Source organism: Coffea arabica, chromosome 6e (genome assembly GCF_036785885.1).
Source record: "Coffea arabica cultivar ET-39 chromosome 6e, Coffea Arabica ET-39 HiFi, whole genome shotgun sequence".
In the NCBI taxonomy this organism is placed as follows: domain Eukaryota; kingdom Viridiplantae; phylum Streptophyta; class Magnoliopsida; order Gentianales; family Rubiaceae; genus Coffea; species Coffea arabica.
Window position 1 is genome coordinate 51,045,828 of NC_092321.1, and position 17,302 is coordinate 51,063,129.

The 17,302-nt window shown below is 33.6% G+C and overlaps 2 protein-coding genes across 3 annotated transcripts; one reads left to right on the forward strand and one right to left on the reverse strand.

Moving 5' to 3' along the window:
• Positions 1–590: 590 nt before the first annotated feature.
• LOC113694954 (protein PNS1-like) lies at positions 591–2,759 on the forward strand. Its single transcript, XM_027213887.2, has 2 exons — positions 591–2,280; positions 2,394–2,759. Exons 1-2 carry the CDS (start codon positions 1,168–1,170, stop codon positions 2,526–2,528), a joined length of 1,248 nt encoding a protein of 415 aa, XP_027069688.1. The 5' UTR covers positions 591–1,167; the 3' UTR covers positions 2,529–2,759.
• Positions 2,760–2,877: 118 nt separating this feature from the next.
• On the reverse strand, positions 2,878–9,254 carry LOC113694955 (uncharacterized). 2 transcript variants are annotated; one of them, XM_027213889.2, is made up of 3 exons: positions 8,832–9,254; positions 6,558–6,822; positions 2,878–3,266 (listed from the first exon to the last, which is right to left on the reverse strand). In XM_027213889.2, the coding sequence occupies exons 1-3, from the start codon at positions 8,985–8,987 to the stop codon at positions 3,208–3,210; spliced, it is 480 nt and encodes a 159-aa protein (XP_027069690.1). In that variant the 5' UTR covers positions 8,988–9,254; the 3' UTR covers positions 2,878–3,207. The 2 variants fall into 2 exon arrangements, with proteins under 2 accessions (XP_027069690.1, XP_027069691.1); XM_027213890.2 differs by having other exon boundaries at positions 6,558–6,819; positions 8,832–9,248.
• Positions 9,255–17,302: the final 8,048 nt, after the last annotated feature.

A 17,302-nucleotide genomic window follows, 5' to 3' on the forward strand; every position in this document is an offset into this window, starting at 1 on the left:
TGTTTAGTTGTTTGTCTAAATAATAAGGTGAGTGAATAAAACCATAGTACTTTTCTTAGTCCTTGTAGGATCAATCCTAATACGCTATACTCGTTGACCCGTATACTTGCAGATAGAATAATTAGGTAAAACTTGAAATTCTAACTAGCAATCAAAATCCCTTTTTCCAGTTAAAAGCCCAACCCTCAAATTTGTGAATGTTGTAAATGCATCACGAGAAGGGCAACAAAATACAATATGTGAACAATAAAGAGTATCTTTATTGCCGAATAAGATAACGGGACTATCTTTATTGCATCACCGATCCTATCTTGTTTTCATCATTCATGTCATTAACAGACATTATCTAATTCCTTTTAATAATCTTCCAATTTTGAGGCTGGTAAAATTTGAAACCTTCACAAGTTAAACAGTTCGATATGAAACTAATCATTATTCTATTATATAATTGGAGAGTTCAAAAGAAAATCATTATTGGTATGATAATACACACATATACTATTATATGTAAAGTCAATTCATGCCAAAATTAATGCATAGAAGACATTCATAATGTACTAAAATGTGTTAGTGGCTGAAAATAACTAGTTGGATATTTTGTTTGCCACAATCATAGGTGCAAATATAGCTTAGAGAATGATTGAACACTACAATTAATGTGAAGGGAAAGACGGCAGATCCCTTTCACCATGGTAATGAAGGAGGTACCTGAGGCTTCTACAACCATTGCCCAACTCCATTTCTCTGCAAGTTAGATGCAAGATCACAAGTTTGCTTTCCACCAAGAAACAAAAGGGGTCTTCTCTCACTTGCCTCTCTTTAATTCTCTGTCTCTCTCTCTCTCACACACAGAAACGTAGAAACAGAGAGAAACACACACATGACATGAGTGCACTTATAACAACCCTTCTTCAGTTTTTGACGTTAAGCCCATCTTCCTTTCTCCTCAGGCTTCTGTCTCTCTTCCTGTGGATAACATCGTTAAGACTTTTTGTGTTGCAAGGATTTCTTGCTCAAGACGCATATTCCAACAGCAAATTTTTCTATTTATCATTAAATTGATATAGATATATCTAGGTACACTACTTCCACAAGATATTTGACATCCTATGAGTATTCCCGCACGGTGCTTCCTTCTGAATTCATTGAAGGTACTCAGTCTGTGAGATGACGGAAGGCAACTTCTTGAATAAGCTCTTCAAAAATATATTCTACTTGCATCTTGTTTCGATTACGATCTTGGTGATTGTGCTTGCTATTCGCAGCATACTATCGGCATCCCATACTCACCATTTTGACACTCAAGATTGGTATCTACCTGTCCTTGTTTCGACTGCTTTTGCTGCAATTGCTGGTTTTGCATGGCAAGCGTTTACAGCCTTCAACCCTCTGAGAACTATGAAAGTAGCATTTTGGCTTAGCCCTCTGCTGATAGGTTTAGTTGGTTTCCTACTTGTCTCAATAGGTACCACAGGCAGCTTGGTGGCTGCTGCCATTGCAGTAGTTTCTGCAGTCACACAGTCACTCTATTGGTGCTGGGTCCAACCCCGACTCGAGTATGCTGGTCAGATTCTATTATTGTCTATTGCAATTCCTCCTCAAATAGCCACTGGAGTTGCATTTCTGTCCATCATCACCTGTACCCTGTACTCCAGCCTTTTGTTCTTTGGCATTGGAGGGGCTACAGCCACAAATACAAGCTGGGACATATTATTCATCTTTGTAATACTATTGAGCTTGACATGGACTGCTCATATCATCAAGAACACACAGCAAGTTGCAATCTCTCACATCAAATATATGCAACTTACATATGGACTAGAAATTGGTACAATCATGGCATTTAAGAACACATTTAAGCACTCAATAGGGACCATCTGCATAGGATCAATTCTTGTACCTGTCATTTGTGTCATACGGGGTTCAGCCCGTGCCATCAGTATGGTTTCAAAAGATGCTGATGAATTCATGTTCTCCTGCACAAGTTGCTATTCTGCAATTGCATCAAGGCTAGTAGCATATGGCAATCGATGGGGCTTCGTGCATATAGGGCTTCATAACAAAGGCATTGTGCAGTCATCAAGAAATATCTGGGAGATGTTCCAGAGAGCTGGTATTGAACAATTGATAAACTCTGACCTAACTAGCTCATTTTGCTTCCTAAGTGGAACTGCAGGTGGTGCTGCATGTGCACTGCTGGGAGGTTCATGGGCTCTCATGTCTCGTAGGAACTATGCAACTGAGGTGTCAATATACACCTTTTTAAGTGGATATTTCATGGTAATACCTTATTGAATATACTTAATCCGAAGTATCCAAGTTGAAATTATAATGTCAACAACATAACTTGAAGGAGATGCTGATTACATGCTCAAACAATCTTTGCATTGCAGAATCGGGTGGCAATGTCATGGATACAGGCTGGCGTTTCTGCATACTATGTTGCCTATGCGGAGAACCCACAGAACCAAAAATTTGACTGTACGATTCCAAAATTCATTGAGGAGCTGCAAAGATCTCGTGTATAAAGGTTACTCATATTTTCTACTAGCCCAAAGGACACTTGCATATGCAGAAAAGCAACATTCTTAACATTCATTGATTTGTACCAAGAAAGCAAATTTTTACATTTCTTAATCCTCTATCTATTCTTTCTTTCCCATTCTTTGGGTCCATCTCAGGATACTTTATTGAACTACTAAGCTCTTGTTCACTCTGTAAATGGCAAAGATATATTTTCATCTCTTTCCTTCTCACTATGATCTGTGTTCAGACACACAAATGTTGATCAGTCACAAGTTCTAATTTTGTCTACAACCAAATAAATATAAAGAAATACTACAATTGCCATGCAATTTTGGGGTACCAAATCAAAAGTTCAAAGCAAACATATTCTGGAATACATAAACAGTTTCATTTTGATTCCCGAAATAATGAATACTCTACACTATTCATTGCAATATTGACAATGAAAAGAAAAACAGCAAATAGACACAAGTCGGGAAATTACTTGACCTTCGAAGCTATTAGTATCATATACTAATGCATTTTCGCTTATATTCCTCACATCCTACTAAATAGTAAACCTGAACAACCAATTCTACTATCACCGTGACTAGATCTGCATTCACTTACATGCTATCATAGTATAAGATAGTTCCAGCTATGACAACATCACCAGGAGCAAAATCTTGCTCTCCGGGGGAGTCAAAGGTGACCTCGTCCACCACATTCTGAGCACATTATGTTCCCAGTTCCACCACAACCTGCATTTTACCAGAGTATGATTCAAACTTGTCAACCTTCTTGATGTCAATATACAAAATTATACTACTCTTACTTCAATGTTAATTAACAACTGCCAACTCTGCACAAAGCCACCTTATAGAAAACTGAAAGTTAACCAAAAAAAAATAAAGGCAATAAAGAGATTTTTGAGAAATAACAACAAAACTTTCACAAGTGTAGAATGATAATTATGATTGCACAGTTGGAAATCAAAGGCTTCCAATTGATTGAGGAAAACCTAATTTAAACTATGAGATCACAAAAAACCAAATACCAGAGTGGAAAGTTATAAAGGCTTAGATGTCGTCCATTTATCAATTTTATTATATGCTAAACTAAAGGCAAAGCCCATCTAAACCAAAGTAAGAAAGAAAAGAGAACCATTTGTCATCTACAGACATGAAACCCATTACAGAGAACTTTTTGCGTAACAACTCAATTAATAATGTTCAAATCTAAATTCCAAAGCAAGGACAAATGGTTGAAACTAGAATAGTCCAAGTCTTTTGAACACAATGATAAGTACTACACAAGTGATTTCCTCATGTCTGACCCATAAGGTTGGCAGTTGACAAACTAAGAATTCCTCAAGAAAAAGAAATTAACTTGATAATTCTTGAATTGTTGAGAGGAAATTTTAAACAAGTATTCTCATTCCTTTATTTGCATCCATGAGAGCTCTCCACTTTGACCAATTGGTACCTCTTGTTTATGGGACTTCTTGACACTCTTAAGCTTTGACCAAGTAAAATTGACTCTCAAGAGAAAATAGAGAATAAAGTCCCAGTATGCATTTAAACCACCCTGGTGTAATGCATTAAATGTTTCTCTCATGCATTATAGCTGAAGCATTTTTGCCATTCTACATGATTTTAGACAACACATAAAAGTCACAAATATGGTCAAGAAATAACTAAAGTTGTTAGCACTCTCTGTCTACTTGAGTTTTCATGAGCTTGAAAAACATGTCATCTGAGTTAACTTGCTGAATTAAAACTTGGAAAGAAAATCATGTCAGGCAAGTTCTACTATTTCATCAGGAGAGATGACTGATCTGTAAATCCCACAGAAGATATTGGCTTTATCCCAAGTCAGTCTCTGCCATCCTTATGAGTGGATTTCCCAATCCGCACTTCATCTCTTACTTATGTAATTATTTTGCATAAAAAGAGGCCAAAGCATAACATTGATATATAAGCTTGCAAACATTCATATGATAAACAGGTTAGTGTATATATGTCTACTGAAAGAGCACTCCGTGATTTCCAGCATTAAAAGACAGATCTTGAGGAGCTTCCAAAAGCACAAGACGCCACATGCAGCAAATGACTGTTCAATAACCAAGTACAACTCAATATCTTTGACTCTTTTCTCATTTTGCAGCTTAAATATTGAACAAAGGAGCATACATTCGCTCTAGAACCATCAAAACTTGGTGAAGAGGAGTTGTAAGATTAGCCCTATAGAGAAATAACAAAAATTACCATAAAAACTGACAACTCTCTCTTCTTATTTAGCTAGTCCTCCACATGATATAAATCATCCAGTCTAGAGAAACCATAGTTAATGTTCGGGCTTTGATTCAGTATTTATTTAGTTATGCAACTCCTGGCCAGTTTTCAGCAAAGCATTCCACATTCACATGAATCTAGCTTGAAAAGGATTGACCAAATTTTGAGATTTTGAGGGGATCGTTGCCCTGTCACAGGCATTCTAGTGGAGTAAGCATGTTTCTGGTTTCGGCTAACCTTTCCATCTTTGAGGTCCATTTCCATATAAAGCGAGCTATAGGGCCACTAATAGAAGCTGCTCATATTCCTCGGAGCGAAGAAAAAGGCAAGCACTTTTTTGTATCAATGGCAGGTGGGTCTCATAAAATCTATGCATTTGTTTCAGACCTGTAATCTCTATTAAAGGTTTCATAAAAATTATGGGATAAGTACCACCATTTGGTCAGGTCGACCGCACAAGCTCTTGTGGAGATACAGTTATCGTATATATAACTAATAACAACCTATATCAGGAGATGGCATTGTGACTTATTTTTGTGATTTTCTGTTAGAAATCTGCCATCCTACTTGTTTTCTAGTTTCATCAGCAAGTCCCTTTACTAGATAGCCATCTTTTTAAAGAAATCTTCCGTTGGCTGCATTGCATCATGTGAAGACAATAATCAATCTCATGTATGTTTCAAAATTGATAACCTTACTTCTGGCCCTAATTTATTGCAAATAATCCTGTATTTAGGTAGTGTTTGCATCCATTTATATACACACTGAGTCCTATGCCACCTCATAGGTTGCCAGAATCATATTTCCCTACCAATCCAACCCAGTCTTAGCATACCTGACCAATTACGAGGTTTAGCTACAAAAGCACCATATGATTTTTCACTTTCTTGAATAATATGTATGCATGTCTACATGCATTTTAACTTTTCACATAATTAACCAAGCAGCTGATCCCACTAGATAGATTGTATGCCAAATTGCAAAAGCACAATCTTACCATTAAACTAATTCGTTCAAAAACAAGAACAATAACACCAGATCAATGACATAACCCAACACCTAAATCAAAACCACACTGAGAATTCACAATCACATGGGTTTCACAATTTCAATGTTCATAGCATAGATTGCAAAGTTTGGGATTAACTGTTAAATGCAAAACTTTATGACCTGACAAGCCCTCACTCAGCCTTCAAACCGGCTTAACCAAAATGTATATCCATTGCTGGGTGCCAGTTATGGTCCATAAGTAGAAAGTCCTGTATATGGATATTTAAAACAAATAGGAACACTTGGAGAGATCACTTCTGACATTCTTCTTCCTCATTCCCCCCCCCCCCCCAAAACCCACCCTGGCACCCTTCGAACCTCCTTCCTTGACTAACACATTGCAAACTATGTTCAAACATAAATAGAAAGTAACAATTGAGTTAAGCATCAAGTACATACATCATAAGCTGAATTCAAACTGACAGTATATACACTAGCATCCATGATGCTATGCCACTGAATCCCAATTTGAATTTAAACTTCACCTTTTGCACATGTAGTATACATCTAAGGGTGATAGTGTATACACTAACAATACACACATACATACATACACAAACACACACACAGATATATATATATATATAAGAGTGCAGCAGGTTCAATAAGAGTGTTCATGCTTGGCATGCTTGCATCACCTTCTAGGAAAAAGAAAATAAAAGGACAAAAAAGGGAGAAAGAAAAAGAGCAGAGGGATCAAAAATTTACCTAGACATCTAACTTTCACAATGATGCCTTGACTCTCTAATATAGAGTCAATATACAAACCAGAACCAGTGCAAGTAGTGCAAAGGACAGCACCTTTGGCTTGGCAATCAGTACATCGAGGATTATTGCCAATATTTTTCTCAGCCAAAGATATTCCAATTGGCTTCTCAATTATTTCTTCTGGTACAGCCTTGTCATAACAAAATAGAGATTGAAGACTACTTCTCTGTTTATGCACATCACCCACTGAACTTGACACAGCCTGCTACAGTAAAGTATAGAGTCAAGTCTTCTGAAAACTCTGCAGATATTATGCGATTCATAGACATATGCTACAAAAACAATGAGAATCTAAAACAGTCAAAGACACATTGGATCAGTTGTAATCTCCAAACTTTATGTGCATTTACTCCAAGCTTAATATCTAAAGGAAAAACCACTTCAAAGAAGTTTGAATGAAAATTAGATGTCAAGAGACATTACATGGTCCAAGATGCAGTCGAACAGTGAAATCACAAGCCTTAGACTGATAAGAATTGAATGCAGTATCTGTCTAGAGTTTAACTCGAAGTCAATGTTAAATTTTTGCAAAAAAGAATCAAAACATATCAAATATGATCTTTAAAATCATTCTATTGCCTGCAAGTGCGATTCATGTAGTTGGAAATGACTAGAGAAAATGTCTTTAGTCTTTAAAAGTTCTTATCAATTAAAGGGAATTTGGTGATGATAGTGGGTGGCCCTTAAGTGCTTCAAAGCGTATGTTTTTCATATACAACAATTTTCAGTTTCACCCATTACTCAATCATTACATTCTCCATTGTGGTTTGGGAAGTGATTGGTGGATGAAAAAGAGGACAAAAAAAAGTATCTGTCATAACAAATTAACCCTTTGAAAATGATTAAGCCCATGTTAGATACAGAATGTTTTCATTTGTAACACATTAATAGCAAAGAAAACAAAGCGTGGAAACCTAAATCACGTCATTTCAAAAATTACAATAGAAATGAGGCCAGAGTTTGCTTTCCCATCTGAGTCATCGAACAATCCAAACATTCCAATCCAAATTGACGTCTTTCCAATCAGCCAGGAAAAAATTCCCTCAATGATCCATATTAGTCGAAGGCCTTCGGCTTATTTTAGTCCCAACTGTAGTCTTGGAAACTACAAACCTTCCACCAGTTTAATGCAGTTTCTCTAAAGTGCACATTACTACTTCTCTTGCCTAAAACTACAAACCTCTTCCATCCATGTCCTCCCCCCAACCTTTATACTTCAGCAATTCTAACCTAAAAACAAAGGGACACAAAATACTAAGCCACATGCTCAAGACAAAAGAAACAACATCACATTTAACAGCACCAGCTAATCCATCATTTCTCCTTCTGTGGCGACTTTTACGTATTCTCAGTTCATTTTTCCATCATGAGACAAATTCCGACCATAGGTGCATAATTACATCAATCCCCATATTTCTCACAGTTCACATACAATATAATCCTCCATCATATCTGCACATTATAAAACACAAAACAACACTGGCCTAACACATCCTGTCGAATTATTGAGAGAGGCTTAATACATCACTAATTGCTAAAGTTATAGACTGAATCTAACTACAACAAACTAGAGCACATTTCATAACAGGAAATTCCTAGCTATACCTATGTAAATAATTAATTCTTTTTTTTTTAAACCCTCCCACCCCTCCCCACACCCTTCTCACCCCCAACCGTTAAGCACAAGATTCGAACACTGAACCTGACAGCAAGAAAGACTCTAGGAGCACTCCCCTGACCACTGTGTTGACCCCATGCATGAAAAACCTTGAATTCACAACCTATCCAGTTATCTATTTTTTTTATTTATTCAGTTATCTATTTTGGGACTAGAAGAAAATTGATTTACTGCTCCAACCTAGCATAAACAGCTATCTAACAATAGGTGAAGGCATTTCTTATTCTAGCATAGTTCCTGGCTAATTCTTGTAATAAACAATTTCTGACAACAATTAAACATTTCTTATTCTTTTTATATAATTTCCAACTACTCCTGAATGAAAATCCAAGGTCAATTTTCCTAATACTCAAGTATTATTAACATTCATGAACAAATAAAGAAAAAAAACTGGAAAAAAAAAACACATTTAGCATGTATGTGAAAATAATACACATAAATAAAACTAAAATTACCAAAAGCTACATAAATACAATTTAAAAAATTAATAATTGATAAATTGAACATCACTATACAAAATTGCAACAAAAATTTACCTTCAAGCAGCAAACGGCAGCGTTTGGTTGCTTTCCAAGCCTTTCCATTCTGAACAGAGAATAACCATAAGAATTCTTCTGGGAATGATGATGACAATTGATCAGAAAATTCCGGGGGAGAACGGCTGAGGACGACGTCGTTAACACGCATTCCATTTTTTTCTTTTTTAAGTTTTTAGGGCGCCGGAAAATGAATGTTGATGATTGAACTTTGAAAACCGCTTGATTTTGCGAGGAAAATATAAAGGTTCTTTTTGTTCGTATTTTTTCGTTATTGGTTATTTAATGTCGGTTTTTCAGAGTCGGAGGCGATCATTTCGAGGAAATATGTGTGTTTTCTGCTTCTTCCTTTCGTTGTAAACAAAGAAAGAGAGAGCAATGGCACCTGTTTTTTTTTTTTTTTTTTTTGCGATTAAAATTTCTTTTAAGTTTCTTGGTACGTACTGTTAAGCAAACAAGTAGTTGGTGAGCTCGTTCGACTCGACTCAACTCAGCTCACATCGTATAAGTTTGAATTTTGTTTGTACAAGTTCAAATTTGGTTCGCAGGTTTAATTAAACGAGTTGAGTTCAAATATCATATTAAACTTAGAAAAAATCATTTAAAACGTTTCTCATATTTCATAAAATAATTTTTTTTACCCTTTACTTTTAGAAGTATAATTTTACGTCCCTTACAAATTCGCATTGGTCAAATTTCGTCTCTATCTAAATTTCTGACTAAATTTTGGTCGGAATCCATCACATGCCTTGAACGTAATCATTTTTAAGGGGCAAAATTGTCAAATTATATTTCACATTATCCAATTCATAGTCCCTCACATTTCACAAAATAAATTTTTTTATCCCTCATTGATCATGTGTACGAATAATTTTTTTCTTGTTTTTGAAAACCCATGTATATGTCTATGTAATTTCACCTGAATAGTACAAATAACATATATTATATATCTATTTGATTTCACTTGAATAAACTAATTGTAATTATAGATGAAACTTACATGTCGACGGCTCATCTAGCAATGAGAGAAGTGGGACTGGGTTATTGCTTCTCAGTTCAAATAGTCATAAATGCTCCTATGCCATGTATTTTAAATTTTCAGACTCTGACAACAAGACCACGTTTGAGGCCTACTTGCCAACCTCCAATTGGTATGGCAACTTGAGACCCAATAATTACAAATATACAGTGACTTTTAGTTAGTGGTTCGATAGGTGCTAGGACACTATGAGCCCAAAGAAAAATGCATGTAGAAATACTTATTCAAGGTTCTCTAGCAAGTCGAGAAATTTGAATATTTCAAAATCCAAAGAATTCCTCGTTTCGAAAACAAGTGTGCTAACTTTCTCTCTAGGTTAACCTCTACCTCATTCTCTCAGTTAAATAAGACAGTTCTAATGAAGGTCATAGCAAAACCCAATTCAAGAAAGTCCAGTTTACCTTGTAGAGCCACAGGATATTTGAATAGAATCGAGTATTAGATTTCTTAGCCAAGGGGTCCGATTCGAAGATCATGTTGAAGCAAGAAAATTCAAGGGATAATATCAGAAACCTCTCCTAAGGTTTCTTGAAATATCACTAAACTCCCCCCACATTTTGGAAATCTCTCTTACCACCCCTAAAGTGATTGTGGGGTCAGAAGTCACTAGTTGACTTCATCAGTTGCCAATAATACCCTTGTTTCTGCTGTTACCTTATTTAGCTGATAAAAGGAAAAAAAATTTAAGTAAAGAAATTAAAACAATTAAATATTTTACTCTTAAAGCTTTTTGTGGACATTTTACTCTCAAACATTCAATTTATAATAAATATATAAATGTTTTTAAGTAAAATTCAAAAAGTGTTATAGTAATTTCTTACGAAAAAAACTAGTAAGTTATCTATTTAATATAAATTAAATATTTTTAAAAAAAGAAATATCCCATAAAGTACCAACTCTTTATGATTTTTCTCTATTACATGAATCAAGTATCAGGTTTGTATGGGCATTTTATTCTGAATCATTTAATTTATGTTAAATACATAAATATTTGCAAATAAAATTCAAAAGCCATTACAAAAATATTTTTACAGAAATAGCAGTAACCTCCCTTAAATATAAATGAAGTATTTGAAAGTAAAAAAAATTGTCCATAACATACCAGTTCTTTACGAGTTTCTTCTATTATATGAATAAAGTACTAGCTATTTATGAGCATTTTACTTTGAATCATTTAATTTATATTAAATATATAAATATTTATAAGTGAAATTCAAAAAGTGTTTCACTAAGGGGCTGCTTGTTTCACATATTGGAATCGGAAATGGAAATGAAATCATAGACTCTGGTTTTGGAATTAAAACTTTTCATTCCAATATCTAGCTTGGTTCACACATTGGAATTAGTATCATTCCAATTCTTGATGCTTGGTTTGATGAGTGTTTCGGAATTAAATGCAATTAAATTCCAAATATACCCCTGATATAATAATTCTTCTAAAACAAAAGAATTAAACATATGACAAATTAACATCTTCATAATTGTAACTACAATAATTATTAACTTTTTGAAAAAACATAAGAAAATCATAAATCATAAAAAAAATTAATACCAAAAAATAAATATAGTGGCTGCATTAATAAGGAGTAAATTTACGACAAAAAGGGAGTTTTTAAACTAACTTCCCAAAATGTAACGATTTTTGAATCTCTTTTCAAAGGGTGAAAAACGCATTCCAGGAATGCGTTCTTCCAAATAAAAACGCAACTTTCGAATACATTATTTTAATTTTCGTAAATTTGTTTAAATATGAAAAATTGATTAAATAGTGCATAACATACCAGTTTTTTATGGGAAACTGGCAGGTTTTGAAGCGTGATTTATACCAACTCTTTATGAAAAAAATTGGTTAAATAGCGCTCAAAGGAAAACTAGTATGTTTTGTATTTAATATAAATTAAATATGTGAAAGTTAAAAAAAAAAAAGAAATTGCCCATAAGATACCAGCTCTTTATGGGAAACTGGCAGATTTTGTAGTATGTTTTGTACCAACTCTTTATGGGAAACATACTAGCTCTTTATGAAAAAAATTGGTTAAATAGCGCTCAAAGGAAAACTAGTATGTTTTGTATTTAACATAAATTAAATATGTGAAAGGTAAAAAAAAAAAGGAAATTGCCCATAAAATACCAGCTCTTTATGGGAAATTGGCAGGTTTTGTAGTATGTTTTGTACCAACTCTTTATAGGAAACATACCAGCTTTTTATGGAAAAAATTGGTTAAATAACGCCCAAAGGAAAACTAGTATGTTTTGTATTTAACATAAATTAAATATGTGAAAGTAAAAAAAAAAAAAAAGAAATTGCCCATAAGATACCAGCTCTTTATGGGAAACTGACAGGTTTTGTATTTAATACGCTATTTAACCATTTTGTTATATTTAAACAAATTTACGAAAATTAAAATAATCTATTTGAAAGTTGTGTTTTTATTTGGAAGAACACATTTCTTTAACGCGTTTTCCACTCTTTAGGAAGAGACTCAAAAATTGCCACCTTTAGGAAGTTAGTTTAAAAACTCCTTTTTTTTGGAATTTACTCCATTAACAAGTCGTTCATGGTTCCTACATTAGATAATGATATGAAATAGATTTCTTCTTATATATATAAACAAAAAAAGGAGACTCAAATCACAAAAGCTAACCATACCAAATACAAATCAATTGTCTAATCCAGTCGAAAGTGCCACTCAATATCCATAATCTCCAAAAGACTAATCATATAACCATCTAATAGTCACCATAACAAAAAGAAATTGCCATCAAATCATCACTTTCCTGCTAACAATAATTTTACTTCAGCGAGTGGATGGAGGATAAAGGAGGTTAATGACATATTGTCGTTTCATTTCTGCAGGGAGATTGTAGAACACATGAAGCTTGGAAATCTGCTCTGAAAGTATGTCAGCTGCATTCATTACATCTCCACTCGGTAAAGCAAGTTTCATTAACTCAGCAACAACTTGATCTCTTCTATCGGAGACCAATTGCTCACGTTTATCCTCATTTGACATGGCTGCTGCCATAGTTGTGAAATTAGCTTGAATTCCCTCCACGAAATCTCTAAATTTGCTGGTGAGAAATTGCAATGATGCATCAAGATCACTCCTTGTTGTTGATGCATATTTCATTTTTTTTGACACATTTGCAATGGGAGGTGATTGTTTCTTTTGTTTCTTGGAATTTCTTGTGCTTGTTGAGCTTGGTTGAGTTGATTGCTCCATGGAATTTACTTCATCTTCTTGAAGGTTATCATTATCCGAGTTTGACATAGCATCAAGCCCTTCATCTCCTTCCTCCAAATTTTGGACATCTTCCATATCTTGGACAGCTTGTGCAAAATCTTCAGCAACATTTCCAGTGGTTCTGTCTCTTCCATATAGAATTTCAAGATCTCCTAAATATGAAAATTTGACATCCCAAAGGCCCTTCGCATCCTTATGAGTCTAGAGACAGAATAGAAAGATAAATAATAATCTTAATAAAATGTTGAAAAAGGACATATCAGAATGTAAAAAGTAATCAATTTCTTACCTTGCACCAATCATCATACCACTGTTTTTCACAAGAAATCTTTTTCTCAGCATCATTCCAACTACAACCACTTTCTTTGCACATTTCAACAATTGCATAAAACCTATTTTTCAACCACTTAACTTTTGATTCAATATGTGGGCTGACTTGTTTGGTAAAAGTAGGTAATTTACGCAAGATAATTTTAAGCAATTCGCTCATATAATTATTTTTAAATCCTCCATCTGATTTCCACATTGGATCACAAGCCAACTTTTGCAATATGACAACCAAACAACAATATTCACCAAACTAGATTATGACATCAAAATCTTTAAATGCATTAAACATTAATTGATCTTATTAAAAGGGCCTAGACATGTATCATACATCCATAAACACAATGATATATAGATATAAATAAGCATAAACAAACGAAATTGATGGTTGAAACTCGAAATCCTAATGTATAAATAACTATGAAACTGAAAACTATTCAGGCAGACAATTTTACAAACAGGTATAGGGCATGTAGAAGCCCACCCAAACTATACCAGTATTCACGGATCAAATAACCAAAAGATCAAGAATCGTCAACCCCTAAAAAGAATGCGTAATTCAAGAAAACACATTAGCTACCCAGTGAGTAGCTTGAAAAAAGAATTCCCTTCTTTATCGTCAGCCCCTAAAAAGAATCTTCAGCAACATTTTGGTCCAATTAGTTTTATTGTGTCAGATTCCCTTCTTTCCTTCTTTATTTTTAGCTACCCAGTGAGTAGCTTGAAAAAGCAGAGAAGAAGGAAGAGAAAAACTTGCATACGGGAAAGAAAATTGCAGAGCCAAGGGAGTTTGTAATCCACTTACCTGGAATCAAAAAATTCACCCTAGTAGAAGACTCTTCAACTCCAGAATTCGTTGTCCAAGGAAAATCGAACCCCACTGATCTTTATGGTTGTCCAATTGGTGAAGTAGAAGAGATAGAAAATCTGATGAAGAAGAAGAAGAGAAGATGTGGCTTGTAATGAAGAAAAAGAGAGGGTAAGTTCGTCATAATTATTTTTGCTCGGGAATGAGTTGAGAGTTTTGTCCAAAACCTCCCAATTTACTCGGGAATGAGTTTTTAGAAATGATTCCAGAAATTGCATTCCAATAGACTTAACCCAAGCAACAAATAAGGGGTTCATTCCATTAGCTGATTCCCAAACCCTTTAACCAAGCAACCCCTAATATTATTATCAAAGGGAAACTACTAGGTTTTGTATTTAACATAAATTAAATACGTGAAAGTAAAAAAAGAAATTACCCACTTTTTACTAGCTCTTTACGGATTTCTTCTATTATATGAATAAAGTACTAGCTATTTATAGGCATTTTACTCTGAATCATATAATTTATGTTAAATACTGAATAAAGGAAAAAAATTTAAAGTAAAGAAATTAAAACAATTAAATATTTTACTCTTAAAGCTTTTTGTGAACATTTTACTCTCAAACATTCAATTTATAATAAATATATAAATGTATTTAAGTAAAATTCAAAAAAGTGTTATAGTAATTTTTTACGAAAAAAAAAACTAGTAAGTTATCTATTTAACATAAATTAAATATTTTTTAAAAAAAGAAATATCCCATAAAGTACCAACTCTTTAAGACTTTTCTCTATTACATGAACCAAGTATCAGGTTTGTATGGGCATTTTATTCTAAAACATTTAATTTATGTTAAATACATAAATATTTGCAAATAAAATTCAAAAGCCATTACACAAATATTTTTACAAAAATAGCAGTAACCTTCCTTAAATATAAATGAAGTATTTGAAAGTAAAAAAAATTTGTCCATAGCATACCAGTTCTTTACGAGTTTCTTCCATTATATGAATAAAGTACTAACTATTTATGAGCATTTTACTTTGAATCATTTAATTTATATTAAATATATAAATGTTTATAAGTGAAATTCAAAAAGTGTTTCACTAATATTATTATGAAAGGGAAACTGGTAGGTTTTGTATTTAACATAAATTAAATACGTAAAAGTAAAAAAAGAAATTACCCACTTTTTACTAGCTCTTTACGAGTTTCTTCTATTATATGAATAAAGTACTAGCTATTTATAGGCATTTTACTCTGAATCATATAATTTATGTTAAATACTTAAATATTTGTAAGTAAAATTTAAAAAGTGATATACTAATATTTTTACGAAAGGAAAACTAGTAGGTTTTGTATTTAACATAAATTAAATACATGAAAGTAAAAAAGAAAAAAGAAATTGCCCATAACATATCAGCTCTTTATGGGTTTCCTCTATTACACGAACAAAGTAATAGCTATTTATGAGCATTTTGCTCTGAATCATTTAATTTATATTTAATATACAAATGGTTGTAAGTAAAATTCAAAAAGTATTACACTCATATTTTTACGAAAGGGAAACTGGTAGGTTTTGTATTTAACATAAATTAATTATGTGAAAGTAATACTCACAGGTAATTTAATTAGTTACTTAATTAAATGCATTCATTTCATAAACCCTAAAGGATGAGTTTAATTAGTTTAATTGTATGAGTGTCCTAATTAAAGGATGAACTAGCCATTTCTTTGCCCAGTTACCTCTCCATCTGCGCAGCTATTTCAAGCGGTAGTTTCACCTTTTAAAGGAGAAACTGGAAGCACTCAAAATAGCCGTTGCATGTCCAACGGTCATGCAACAATGCTCATGCCAGAAAAATACTCTCTAATTCACATTTTCCACCTACTGCAACTTTCTTATGTCATTGTATCAGTCAACCTAAGGGTATGAAGGGAACTAAAATACTCTCCCTCCTCCAAAATGCATTTTCTATTGTTACTTTTGCTTAGAGGGGCTGACATTGTTAAGAAAATGTCAATTCAAAAGGTGGTAAGAGAGATTTCCAAAATGTGGGGGGAGCTTAGTGATTTTTTCAGAAACCTCAGGGGAGGTTTCTTGTGAGAACCCGTAAATTTCCTTATTTCTAGGCCTTATTTTAATTATTTGCACGCCTTTTATGCATTTTCTTTATTAAAAAATTTTCTAAATAATTTTTATAAGTAAATATAGTTTTTAGAAGATTTTTCTAGTATCGGTTAGATTTTTTGGGAAATTAAGCACGTATATCGGACGTGGGACCCGCTAGTGCGAAAAGTTCGGAAAAATTCGACCAGTTAGGTTAAGTAATGGATACTTGGTTTATTTTAGCAGGTGCTAGGAGATAACTAGAGGATATTAAGTGAGTTGGTGTAAGAGAGACAATGGGATAGATATGCATTTAATGAAGTGACAAGTGTCACTTGGAGAATAAGTCTTGAGTTATGACTACTATTCATCCTTTTACCATTTAAATGAAAAATTAACCAAAAATTCACCATTATTTTAAGCTTCTTGGCCGGCCCTTTCTCAAGAAAAAAGAAGAAAAACTACTCCATTTTTTTACCTTCAATCTTGCTCAATCTTTCATTCCAACCGGTTAATCTTCAAATTACTCCATAAAACCTATTAGTTTAGTGGTATTTAGGTGATTGGTGAAGTTGTTTGGAAGTTTAAGGTGCTAAGTGGTCTCTTTTATTTGGGTACTAAGGTGAGTAGTGAAGGAACCCCTCTCCTCTATCTAATGGTGGTTAATTCATGACTTGTGGTAGCTTAAGGGATGTGATTAGGTGTTATTTCTTGATTTTGGTGGAGATTGATGACATTTTCTATTTAATCATGATTTTTCTGATTTAATATGATTCATATGGTGTGGCTTTGTATGATGATGGGAATTGATCTAGAATGAAGTTAGAAGGTGTAAATTGTGGTTAATTGCAGGAAATTTCTGTTTTGGAAGGAAATTGTGAAAGTTAGGGTTTCATTCCCCCTCATTCTGCCTGGCACTGTTCATCATAGTTAGAGGCCGA

Bases quoted from the DNA above. Each gene is read 5' to 3' on its own strand.
- LOC113694954 (XM_027213887.2), top strand. From the start codon at position 1,168: ATGACGGAAGGCAACTTCTTGAATAAGCTCTTCAAAAATATATTCTAC. The intron at 2,281-2,393 runs GTAATACCTTAT...TTTGCATTGCAG, and splicing joins TTTTAAGTGGATATTTCATG to AATCGGGTGGCAATGTCATG.
- LOC113694955 (XM_027213889.2), bottom strand. From the start codon at position 8,987: ATGGAATGCGTGTTAACGACGTCGTCCTCAGCCGTTCTCCCCCGGAAT. The intron at 6,823-8,831 runs GTAAATTTTTGT...ACTTTACTGTAG, and splicing joins CTGCCGTTTGCTGCTTGAAG to CAGGCTGTGTCAAGTTCAGT. The intron at 3,267-6,557 runs GTAAATTTTTGA...GGTAAAATGCAG, and splicing joins TGTGAAAGTTAGATGTCTAG to GTTGTGGTGGAACTGGGAAC.